Here is a 13,682-nt window from a genome sequence, read left to right on the forward strand (position 1 = left end):
TCAAAGCTTATTCTCATTGATGTGTTGTTTTATCATATTCTTTTTTTAAGAACCTTTAAATAAAAGACTTGCAATGGAGGACATAAAAATTGAAAGTTCTTAACTAAGTCTCTTAACCAAATTTACTACTTAAATAGTATTAAAAATTAATTAAGAGACCCTTAATGGGTCTCTAGGTTAATGATGCTCTAAGAGCATGATTAATGGGAGGTTCTTAGGGTAGAGTTTTTGGCAGAATATAAGAATTCGTCTCTTAACTTTTAACTAAAAAATCTAAGAGCTGGTTCTTAAATAAGAAATTTAAGAGCCGGCTCTTAACTTTTTTAGTTGAAAGTTAAGAGACGGGTTCTTATATTCCGCTAAGAACTCTGTCCTAAGAATTCTCCATAACATTAATGCGAGGTTGATATTACTCCTTGACGTTAAACTGTTGTAAAAGTTTATTGGAGTGAAGTATTAAAAATATTTTCTGTGTGTTCTCTGTCAGTAACATGTGGAGACAAGGAATCATTTTACTCATGTTCATATTCGAGTGATTTGGCAGAGATTGGTGCGATGTTTGCTTCAATCTAGATACACGGAATATTGGGAGGAGATTGTAGCTCTTCTGCTGGATAATAGATAGGACCGTATAAGGATGTTCCTGCTGAGATACACTTTTCAAGCATCTGTTCATGCCTTTGGAGGGAAATAAATAGGTGTAGGCATGGTGAAAAAGAGCTTCCGTATACACTTTTGCCCAAAACCATTGACAAAATGTTGGAAACAGACTATTTACTATCAAGAGACAAGGAGATCATAAAGATAGATGCAGGGATGTGCGTATGGTTTGGATCAAGAGGATGATCTTGTCTGATTATCTCTCCCTGGTGAAGCTATTGAAGGGTAGAGGCTCGGTTCCAACTTTGTTCGGTATTTTATTTGACATCTATTACTTTAGCTCTTTGTTTGATGTTATTTCCTTTCCGCATGTATCTTGGTTGAGTAATGGGATGGATGATTTAGTGGCAAAATCAGCTATTTCATTGTTAAACTTCATTGGAGAATAAATTCTTTAAGTTATGAAATGAACGTGTGTTTAATAAAAAAAATATAGACGCTTAGTCAAATTATTTACATTTCGATCTCAAAGTTATTAACTGTACAAAAGTTTTGGATAAATTAAATCTAACATTTATAAAAAAAATATTTTCTATGTATGTGGCAGAAAATATCTTGACTTTGTTGCAAAATTATTTGCATGACACACCAAATCTTTAGCTTTTAAATTCCCACACAATCCATATGAATCACATTTTACTACATGCTAACGATTTTTCAAAAAATATTGGTACTGGTTAGAAACATTCCCAAATCATTATAATAACAACATATATTAGAGTTTTTTAAAGTTTCTTTTAAGTTCAAAAAAACAACATATATTAGGACTAAAAATTTTAACAAACGAATTTATTTTGTTGTCTAACACAAAGTTAGCAGATATCATTACAGTATAATTTTATCATAATACATGTTTAAAGGACGTCTATTTAAACATTAATACTCCCTCCGTTTCTAAATGTAGGTAGTTTTAGCGAAAAAAAAGTTTGTTTCACAATATAAGTAGTTTACATATTTCAATGCATCTTTTTCATTTATTGGATATTGTGTGATCAATGAAATAATATTAGGTTTTTAATAATTGGTTGAATTGATTGGTTAAATAATATTTTTTTTAAATAACAATTTTTTAAATATTAGTGATTTTAAGCAAAACTAGTTACAATTAGAAACGGGAGGAGTACGTTTTTAAAATGGTGATTTTCGAAACAATTTTGGAAATAACAAAGTTACAGCAATATCAAAGAATCACTCCATCATTCCGTGGTTTCATCAGTAAAAGTTAATGACTTGCCTTTGACCTAAAGACAACATAATCAATGCTAGTACAAACTTTTTAAAAAATAATTAATCCAACATTAACAGGCCAATAAAAAGTAAAGTAATTATTTTTAAAAATAATTAAAATATTAATGATGTACCAAGTGACCGTCTATTTAAACACTCTTTCCATGCATACCATTTCATATCTTCATAGCTCTCAACACTTCTATTTTCTCTCTCTTTCTCTCACATACACTTTCTCTCTTCTTTCATTACTCAAGCCTGAGATGTCTCCAGAACCTTACGTTCTGTTCTTTGACTCTCTCAACCTGGTCACCTTCGAAACCTTTGCTTGGCTTTCTCTCTTCATAGCCACAGTTGCTTTCATTCTCTCACCAGGTGGCCTCGCATGGGCCTGCACCAAGTCTTCCAAGTCTCGGGTTTCGATTCCTGGTCCATCTGGTTCTCTTGCCGTCTTCTCACGCTCCCACCCTCACCGCGTTCTCGCAGCGCTTGCCCAACGCTTTAAGGCCTCTCACTTGATGGCGTTCTCCGTTGGTTTTTCACGTTTTGTCATCTCCAGCGAACCGGACACCGCTAAAGAGATTCTAAACAGCTCTGCTTTTGCTGACCGGCCGGTTAAGGAGTCAGCTTACGAGCTTCTCTTCCACCGCGCCATGGGGTTCGCACCGTATGGTGAGTACTGGAGGAACCTGAGGAGAATCGCTTCAACGCATCTTTTCAGTCCGAGAAGAATCGCGGGTTTCGTAGGTGTTAGGGTTGGAATCGGTATGAAGATCGTGAAGAAGATCAAGAGTGTTGCTATGTCTTCAGCTGGTGGTGAAGTTGACGTGAAGAAGGTGATTCACTTTGGTTCATTGAATAATGTAATGACGACTGTTTTTGGTGAAAGCTACGACTTTGATGAGGTTAATGGTGATGGGTGTTTTCTGGAGAGGCTGGTGAGTGAAGGTTATGAGTTGCTTGGGATATTTAACTGGAGTGATCACTTTGGTGTTCTTCGTTGGTTTGACTTCCAAGGAGTGAGGAAGAGGTGTAGAGCTTTGGTCTCCGAAGTCAACACTTTTGTCGGCAGCATAATTGAGAAGCACAAGATGAAGGCGAGCAACAATCTCGATGGAGAGGAAAATGATTTCGTTGATGTCTTGCTTGGCTTGCAAAAGGATGAAAAGTTGTCTGATTCTGACATGATTGCTGTTCTTTGGGTAAGCTCTTTTACTAGTATTTGTTTTTAGGATATAAGTTATTAAAAATAATGTGTTTTTAATACAGTATATGTTATCTAAATTTTTTATATTTTTTTAATATGGGTTTTTGATTTATGTTTAGGAAATGATATTTAGAGGGACGGATACAGTTGCGATTCTAGTAGAGTGGGTACTTGCAAGAATGGTATTGCATCAAGACATTCAAGCTAAACTCTTCAAAGAGATAGCTTCCGTTACAAGTAACAACACTAGATCCTTGTCTGATTCTGACATCTCAAAACTGCCGTACCTTCAAGCTATTGTCAAAGAAACCCTGAGGCTCCACCCACCTGGGCCGCTCCTCTCGTGGGCTCGTCTCGCTATCCACGATGTCAACGTAGGTCCCAACCTTATCCCTGCAGGAACCATAGCTATGGTCAACATGTGGTCCATCACACATGACGCCAAAATCTGGACCGACCCTGAAGAGTTTAAGCCTGAGAGGTTTACTGAAGGTGAGGATGTAAGCATCATGGGTTCAGATCTTAGGTTGGCTCCATTCGGGGCAGGTCGTCGGGTTTGCCCTGGCAAAGCAATGGGTCTAGCCACTGTTCATCTCTGGGTTGCTCAGATGATTCAGAATTTCGAATGGGTTAAGGGTTCTTGTGATGTGGATCTCACTGAGGTTCTCAAGCTGTCTATGGAGATGAAGAAGCCGTTGAAGTGCAAGGCTGTTCCAAGGAATGTTTGTTTTGGTTGATGGATCCGATTATCTGTTGTATCGGGTCGGGTACTTGTTTTAATAACTACTACGGGTAGTCTCTTTTAATAATTAATAATTTTGGTTTGCGTCGGAAGTTAGGGTTTTGGCACGTTTTGTGTTTGCTTCAAGTAACGTAGCGTATCTCGTTATCGGCTTTGGTTTAGTGGCTATATATTCAATAATATCATATCTATAAATTTGATTAGTCAAGTTTATGCAATATGAATTGTTGTACTATTTTTCCAGCAAAGATCACGTACAATTATATTTTATTTTCCCCTCTCGGACAATTATTCAGTTATGAAAACCCGGATGTCATCTTATCCCATATGCAACTAGTTCCAGTATTTGATTAAGCTATTGAAATATTTCAACTAGCATATTCATCAACATTGAATTTGGCTCATCGGAGGTAATCCGAGAGAATATGTAAATGTAAATTTTCTTTCCTGGTTTTGTACAGTACTAGTTATGTAGCTATTAGGTCAGAGTTTAATGAGAACATTAAAATATACTGATAAGATCCGACATAATACAAGTCATATGACAAGGTTGAGTTTTGCTAGAAAGGAAACCGAGTAATCAAATGATCATTGATGAAAATTATCAGTTGGATCATGTGTTAGCATCTCGATCAAGATGATCCAGATTTCGAACATGTGAGTAAATCATTGGATATTAGGCTATTTAACTCACTATAATAAGATTGTAGATCAATGAGCAACTGATTTTCTCTTCTTACACATGCTGATCCATCATTACGACATGATCAAAAATTCCAACTAGAAAAGCGGGAAAAAAACCAAGGAAATACACCATAAATCTATTGTAAATTTGTGAAACTCAATGTTTTTACGCAAGTTTAATGGCTGCTTTCTTGATAAGATATTATTTTTCGAGGACTAAATTGTGAAATATATGTTTGATTTTCATTATATAAAATAAAATATATTTAGAAATAACCCGAAAAAATTGTAAGGCTTGAATTATTTTTCCGTTCGAAGCTGTAGTTGCGTGTAGGATGCTGAAATTCTAGATTTTCATTTTATATAGAAAATATCAAAATAACATTTAAATATGTAACTGAGAAATAAAGAAATAACAACTGTGATCTCTCAAAAATAATATTCCATTCATTTTTTAAAATAAGATGTTTTGCTTGAATTTACAAAAATTAAGAAATTTATTTTTAAAGAAATAATATTATTAAATAATATAAATTAAACCTAAGTTAACCAATCATAAATAATGCAGTAAAATATAATTGATTGACCGATTTTCATAAAAGCTAAAATATATTAAAAGTATGAAAACATCTTATATTTTGAAATATCAAAACTTTTTCAGAACATCTTATATTGTGAAACAGAAGAAAGTAATATTTATCTTACCTTTGAATTCGTATTTTTTTCACATCTGATATATCAAACGATTAATTAGATTATCTACAATAATTTCAAAATTCAACATTTACATTCTCATTTTTGACACTCTACATCATATTTTTTTTTCCTTCCACTGTATCATTTAATACACATTTAACTTTTGTACACTACGATAGTAACACATTTAGCTTTCAACATACCTATTGTAAGCAGCAGGTGGTAAGCAGTCTTAGATGTTAGGTCTCAGTCACGTATAACCCCTTAACTTTTCTTCAACATTGTTGTTTCTGTTGTTCTTGTGAATTGTCACATTATTAACAATATATTCAAAGGTACAAAAAAGTAAACTTAAAATATGCTAAAATGACGTAGAAAACCAACGAAACAGAAATTTAACAATCATAATTCGACATATTCTTTTACCAAAAATAATAATTTCGACATAATCCTCTCCTTGTTTTTTTTTCTCGAAGAATATTGTTTGTCCGATAGGAACTCAACACCATTTAAAGTTTGCACTAAAGTTAATACCTATCAGCATACAATGTTTAATGGATATATGGATTAGACCGAATTTAATTGTATTAATATATACTTCAAGATCGTATCCTCAACGTCCTCTTTTTCGTTCATGAATCTTCCATCGCTTATTAACTATTCATATTCATTAACAAAAATTCGTTAATGTGAAGGATCCCTGATTAAAATATACTCGAAGAATAAGAGTATATATGGGGAAATCCCATCAGTAAAATAAGAGGATGATGTTTTGGCCGTATTTTTGTACGTATCTCATTTTCCTACTTGTTTATATACAAAAGACAAATAATAATTATGTGCATAATTATTATGCTAATATAGCATACTGTGTTTGGTTTTATATGATAAATGCGTTTTATGTTTTGTAAACATATTTGAATAAGTCCAGAAAATGGTAATTCATCCATTGTGTCGGTGTTTGGATATCTTTTCATGTGATTAGTAGTTCGTCTACGTAATCACATCATATATAAAAGCTAAAATATCTAGATCAAATATCATAGTGATAGAGATAAATGAATTTGGAATGTTAGGAGCGGTGGCATATCTTTAGTATCTTTCAAATCATTGAAAGATTGAAGTTTAAGACTATTTGTTAGCCTTCAACTAAGGATTAATAGGCAGTATAATACACGAGGGTAGCTAGGGTTTTATGCTGGAAAAGAAAAAGACGTTTACCTTTATGATAAATAAAAGCGATATACTGTAATCAGTTCAACATGTTTGGACATGATAGTTTCAGCTGTATTGTATTCCAATTCGATAATAGCGTTGTTTAGGAGTCGCCGATGGTTCACAAAAACTTATATTTGGAAATAATACTAGTGAATATATATTTTACGTAAACGGTAGCATGTTACAACTTGCATGTATAATTAACAGCTGATATCGGAGATGAAAACATTTTTATTGAAAGTGCTAAACATCTCAGTAACAACATATAAAATAACGATATGTATACTTCTTAATATCCAATATATAAAACTTTACACTAGTCCAAAATAAGTGCAAGTTGCTTTCCTTCCCATCTCTTTCTTTCTTTAAAATTTCCATATTCCATTGAATCGATTCTTCGACTCCTTCATTATAGATATGAGTGATTCACCACCAAATCGAGAGTGGAACCAAAGAATCGATGTTGGACACAGGAATTGAAAAGGATGATTATGCGGTTGCTATATATATGCTTTTAGAAGATTCACTAATTTATTAAATCGTTGGATGCTCGCTTAATCAAAATTTAGGTAATATCTAGAATATATTTTCACAATTATGGTTCTCCCCTCATACACTAACCATACTTATTTGGTCTGGTATGACTAGTCTATTTGTTATACACTGGTTTTTTTTTTTCTTTGAAATACATACACTGCTTGCTTAGAAGTCATCTTTCAGACTTTAACTTATTTCAATATGACCGGATGTTCAGGATACACATTAATAATTCAAATTCTCACCTAGAAAGCAGTCTAAAACTACCTAAGAAAATCTGCCAAAAACAAATCACCCTATATAAGGGCATCTGATAAATGGTGGATTTTTTATAATGCTTGAAATTGTATCCAACTTTCACTGTCCAGTTTTTTAAATCGTCATCTATACCAATATCATGATATAACATAGGAAAATTCATGGGCTATGAATCATTAGCCCTCTTGGATTATATCTGCCTCTCATTGGGCAAGAGAATTGGATCCTCTGTCTTAGGGTTGTAGACACTAATGAGATCATTAATTATTCATACTTTTGTTGATTTTCAAGTGGCTTAATTAATGATTACGATTCTTTTTGTAAAGCCGAATTTAGATGCTTTTGTTAAAGCCAAATATTCACTTGCAACAACAATCGTTTTTATATATTTTAAAATACATTAAATCCCAAAAAGGCTATGTATTTTCTGCGCCACTCATTAATAGCACTCGCATGAATTAAAAATAAGTGTATACAATCTATACAAGTACATCGGTCACCACAGTATGGCCGAGTATGTAAATCCTTAATCGATCATTACAAAATATGATAGGAAATAAGTTTGGCTAAGATTACTTCCTGCGTTTTAGTGTGGAATAGATTCATGCTATGTAGATAAGAGTCATCATTTTTATATAATACTCACGGCTCCGTTTCGTTAACTTAGATGTTTTAGAAAAAAAATTGTATCACAAAAATAGATTTTTTGTATTTTTTTTATAAAAAGTTGTGATCTTCAAAAAAAATTAATTGACTTTATTGAATTACTATTAGTTAAAAATTATTGAAAATTAAAAATTATAGAAAATGATACATTTACTATATAATTTAGTACTAGATCTCGATCCGCGCAACCGCGAATTTTTGTTTTCATTTATTTTTATATAAACATTTTGTTTTCAATTCTAAATTGGTATATATTATAATATATTTGTGTCTATCAGTTTTTTAAAAATATCTTAAGTTTACGGTATATTTTTTCATTGAATAGATTGTTTCAAACTTTCACATGTATTTGTATCTTTTTCTATATATATATTTTGGATTATTATTTCATTATTAAAATCGTAACTATATATATAAAGATTAGTAAAATATTTTTTTACTGTCATATTCAAAAATATTGTAACATTTCACAAATTTAGAATTTTTTTAAAAAATTAAACTTTTCGCTTCACAGATTTATATTATCGAGTAAATAATTAAACATTTAGTTTCTATTTAATTTTTAAAAATAAACTATATAGTTTAAAAAAAAATTTCATTGGTTTAAGGTAGTAAATATTAATCATTGTTAGATAATATGATTTTTGTTATTTAAATTTATTTTTTTATAATTTTAAATTTTAGCATCGATAAATATTTAAATAATTAACGTATGGAGGTATAGTATTACAATATCTATTTAATTTATACTATCTATAAATCCAATAGATCATCTATTGTTTAAATCCAATTATTGATAGCCCAATAAAAATTTCTGGTAGGCCTAAAATTTAAATGATAAGATTAGAGATTAAATGTAACATGAATTTCTAAGAATAGGTCTATTAGGTCCATATCTTTTATAAAAAAAATCACACATAAATCAAGGTTGTGATTTATGTTTTAATATATAAGATGTTTTCTTAATATATAAGGAAATACTAAGAAATCTATCGTTGTGAAACGGATAGAGTATACGATAGTTTCTTTAGATTAACATGGGATACCAAATCTATGAAAATGCCTAAACTAATCTATTAAATAGAGATGTAGTTTATCCATAAATCTTTTTATGTATTTAAATGAGATCAAAAACCTGATTAAATATTTATGTAACTAGACAAATATAATATAATGGGACTGTTTCAAATCCGGGTCGTTTAACCGTTCAAAATCCTCCCACGTCAGTTAATATATGCTAATATTTTGTTAACAAAATGCATGCGAGGATTTTTATTTTGAAAGTTAAAGACTAAGGATAATAATATATAAATCCTTGTAATTATTATAAATTAATAAAATATGAGATGAGATTTTATACTTTAACAAATGTTTATTTTGGTCACTAAAGTTTCCTCTGGAAAAATATTTAAATTGCATATCTTATTATATAAAACTTGGTTTTTCAAAGTTGATAACTAATTTGATCGCGACACATGACAATTATATATTTCAAGATTGTGATATGTGTTAATCAATCTCATAATTAAAAATATATATACTGAGATATTAACAAAAATGAATTTTATTAAAAAGTAATTATAAATATTATTTAATAGTAATTTTTCTTTTTAGAAACACTAATCAAAAGATAATTGCAAAAGATTATTTGATAAAAAATTTCCTTCTGATATTGTGACATGTGTTTATATATATACATCTTATTATATAAAGCTTGGTTTTTCAAAATTGCTAATTAACATGATCGCGACATGTGTCAGTAAATTTTTTTAAGTAAAAATCACAAATCCTAAACATAAGAAAATTATTTAATAAAAATCATAAATTAAAACTAACTAAAAATAAGTAATTTAAAGCCTAAACAAAACAAAATTGTAAAAGTATTACTATTATTTTACTATAAATAACAAACTTTCCTTTTTATAGATAAGTGTATGTTAAAAATTATAAACCAAAAAATAGCTACAAATATCTTACAACTATATTTAGGTTTAATCTTCCACATATTATTTTCACAAAACGAAATATTATTTACGAGAAAAGTATTACCTAGGTATTTTTTTAAAAAAAATTTCTTGATACAACTCATTTTTTATAATTTTAATACATTTTATGATGCTAACACAATTTTTTTTTCAATTATGATGTGTTGTCGTACATGAGTATGTGTGAATATGAAAATATGTGTTTGTACGTATAAGATAAAATATAAAATCAGTTAAAAAGAAAATTTTATTAAAAATAAATTTGTTGTTTAATAATTTTAAACAAAGACGAATAATAGTATCCTACCAATACAAGAATTTTTTTAATGAAAACTATTAAATAAAAAATAATTATAAAATAAGTAAGTTTCCTTTTTTAAAATTCTAAATAAAATAAAATTTTAAAAAATGATTTTTCTTATAAATAACTAACTTTCTTTTTTCATAGATAATTTTATGTTAAAAAATTATAAACCAAAATAATTTCAAATATTTTATCCGATACGATTGTTACATGTGCCAATAAAAAATTAAATTTTTAAAGTGTCAATAAAAACCTGCCATTATGTGAAAATAACTTCTTTTTTTTTTCTAAAATCGTAAATTAAAGAGATTTGTGAAATAATTTTTCCTCTTTTAATCTTGACAAAATAAGATTTTTTTCTTTTAAAAAAAAAAAAACAAATCCTTACAAAAGATAATTGTAAAAGTCTATTTAATATTAATTTTCACTTTTAAAATTTATTGATAAACATGATACTAAAAATTATTTAATTATCAAAGAAAAATTGTTACAATGTTAGTGATATTAAAATACGAATTTTGAAAATATCAACTTTTTAAAATAGTTAATATTAACTGGAAATAATTGTTTTTTTATAGTAATTTTATTTTTCTAAGTCCTAAAAAATATTAAATTTTAAAATATTATTTAATATTAATTTCCTTTTATAAAGCCCTAAAAACTGTAAGAGAATAATTGATATATTTTTTAAATATCATAAACAAAAGAGATTTGTAAATTTTTAAAAAGTTATTTGGTAATATTTTTAAGAGAAAATTTGATGATGAACATGAAACTAAATATTACTCCCTCCGTCTAAAATTAGTATAGATAGGAATTGTAGAAATATTATTTTTTAAACTTATTTAATAGTAACTAGAAATAATTATTTGATAAAAAAATTATTTTACTAAAATTTTAAACAGAAGATAATTGTAAAATTTTATATGATAGTAATATTCCTTTCCTAAAATCCTAAACAGAAAATGTAAAAGAGTATTTGATATATATATATATGAAAAGGAACCCTTTTTAAAAAAAAAAATCGAAACAAAAATAAAAATTTAAAATTATTTAATAATAATTATGAAAATAATTAAGCATCAGATAAATTTAATAAAATATTTAACTATTAGATAAGAAAGTGTATGATGTTGTCATTCACTGGATTGGTCTTATTTAACTTTCAAATTTTTTTATTCTAATTCTTAATTCAGGTTGGGCTGGGTTTAAAGTTATAGGTATGAATGTTTTTTCTAGCACTAAGTAGAAAGTTGATAAAAATTCACATATATACTATGATTATAAAATACAAATATTAACTGAAATTTATGTGTAAAAACGAGTTTTTAATTGTAAAATAAGTCTCACACAATATGATATATGGTGTTTTATACATCTTGTATACATGCTTTTAAATTGGTTTTCAAGTCTTTATCGAGTCTTTCTAGTCCTTTTGGAATCATTACAGGTCTGGAGTTGCATTGGATGGGAGATGGACCAGCTGGAACAAAAGAGGCAGAAAACAATGCAATTTGGTGGTTTTCACGCAGAACAGTCAGATAGCGAAGCAACCCGAGTGACTGTTCCGAGTGAGTGTTCCAGCGGCAGAGATTTTTAAGGAAACTACAATCATTACGGGATTTGCCCTAATTATCCATATTTTCTCTCCCAGCCGCCTGTGGCTTTGATATATCATATTTTCTGTTTCTATTTATCATACTACGCTATTCTAGACAGAAGAAAACCATTGGAGACTTTTGTGCTTTTGGATTGTAAAGGGAGAAGGCCATCTCTCTCGATTTAGAGAAGAACCCCCTGAACCCTATTACTTTATTTCAGTCATATTTCTTGTTGCTTTATATCTCTGTCTCTGTGTTTTCTTGCTCCATGGCTGAGTAGTCACCTTGCTTAGTCTAGGGTGTTAGGGTGTTTAGATCCATGAGCTAAATACAAATAAGGATTTATGTTTTGATTGTCTCTATTCATGATTGCGCTTACTGCCTGCATTAAACTAGCTACTTAGTGCCTGATTCTAGGTTTAATCTAATCATCAAAAGTGTTTTAGGTTGCTAGAAATATCATGAATGGGCGATTTGTCCCTAACCAGTTAAAGTAGATGTTAGGGCAAATTGTGAACAAATCGAATCTGAACTTAATGTTTGTCTTCATACTCTAATCCAAACGACAGTTTAGGTCCGATCAGCGTTCACTTCATGGGAACAGGTCCGATCAGCGTTCCTCGGCCATTTCTACTCTAAGGTGAGAACAACTGCATTGAGGAACAAGATCACCTCCTTCAGACAGCTCACTGATGAGCCTTTCTGTGACACATGGGAGCGCTTTAATGACTATCGCAGAGAATGTCCTCACCATGGATTTGATGATGATTACCTCCTGGACATTTTCTATGATGGAGTGGACTGGAAATACCAAGGTGCTCTGAACTCTGCGAGCAATGGAGACTTCATGACTCAAACCACTGATGGAGCGTTTAAGCTGATTGAGAACATGGCTGCTAGCTCAGCTAATAAGAAAGAGGAGAGTGATTGCTCCATGAAAGGGAACAGTTCTGACACCCAGAAAATAGATGAGCTGACTGCCAAGGTTGATCAGCTACTGAAAAACAACCAAGGGCACGTCTTCAGCATGGAGCAAGCTACGGCCGGACATATTCAGAACCATAATGATATCTTGTGAATTTACATGTTTTTAACTTCTTATTCTTGCATGGTTTGGTCATTTGGAGCATCATTTAGGCACATTTAGGTTGCATATCATTGCATTTGTACATATCAGGTGTTGGAGAGCACCATGGATGAGTTAGAGGACCATTGGTGGGATTTTGAGTGCAATTGGAGTCCAAAAGAAGTGTTAAAAGTGATCATTGAGCGATCTCCCTATCAGAGCGACCTCACGCAGCGAGGTAGCGTACCCGCTCCATATGTAGAGCGACCTGGTGGAGCGGGGTCTGTAGCTCGCGCGTGTTATGAAGAAACGAAGCAAAACATTTGGAGCGGGGTTTGGCAGCGAGGTGGCGTACCCGCTCTGAAGCCAGAGCGTGAAAGATGAACACGGATGAAGGCCTTAAAAATCTCTTCTGAAGCTCAAAATTTGTGGAGACACTGGAAATTGAGTTAGCTTTCCAATAGAAGTGGTTTCAAGTCATTTGAAGCTGTATTGGATAAGTTATGATCGATTTACTATAGGTGTATCAATCCTTGCCGGGGACCACTTGAAAGTTGATGGGATTAACCAACTTCCCACTTTCTTCCACCCACCTTTCCTTTGCACGATTTTTCCTACTTTTCTGTATAATATTTGCTTTCTTATTATCAAAAGGGTGGGCAAGAAACATCATTATCCAACTTTGTAATAATTTAACTTGTCAAAACTCTCTCTCTTTGAAATATCATTGTTCTTAGTGTTCTTGAGCTGTTCTTCAATTGTTCATCATCTGTTCTTGAGTTTTAATTTCGTTTTGCTTGTTTAAATCCTTGTTTATCTTTATTCTCTGTT

The 13,682-nt window shown here is 30.7% G+C and overlaps 1 protein-coding gene and 1 non-coding gene across 2 annotated transcripts; one reads left to right on the top strand and one right to left on the bottom strand.

The window, feature by feature from the left end:
- Positions 1-2,059: 2,059 nt before the first annotated feature.
- LOC106412358 (cytochrome P450 78A5-like) lies at positions 2,060-4,115 on the top strand. The gene is made up of 2 exons (XM_013853281.3): positions 2,060-3,089; positions 3,214-4,115. Exons 1-2 carry the CDS (start codon positions 2,151-2,153, stop codon positions 3,829-3,831), a joined length of 1,557 nt encoding a protein of 518 aa, XP_013708735.1. The 5' UTR covers positions 2,060-2,150; the 3' UTR covers positions 3,832-4,115.
- An 8,322-nt stretch (positions 4,116-12,437) lies between these two features.
- LOC125592155 lies at positions 12,438-12,544 on the bottom strand. The gene has a single exon (XR_007328003.1). It is a non-coding gene; the product is annotated as a small nucleolar RNA R71 (small nucleolar RNA).
- Between the last annotated feature and the right edge of the window lie 1,138 nt (positions 12,545-13,682).

This window comes from Brassica napus, chromosome C8, assembly GCF_020379485.1.
Source record: "Brassica napus cultivar Da-Ae chromosome C8, Da-Ae, whole genome shotgun sequence".
NCBI classification, from domain to species: Eukaryota; Viridiplantae; Streptophyta; class Magnoliopsida; order Brassicales; family Brassicaceae; genus Brassica; species Brassica napus.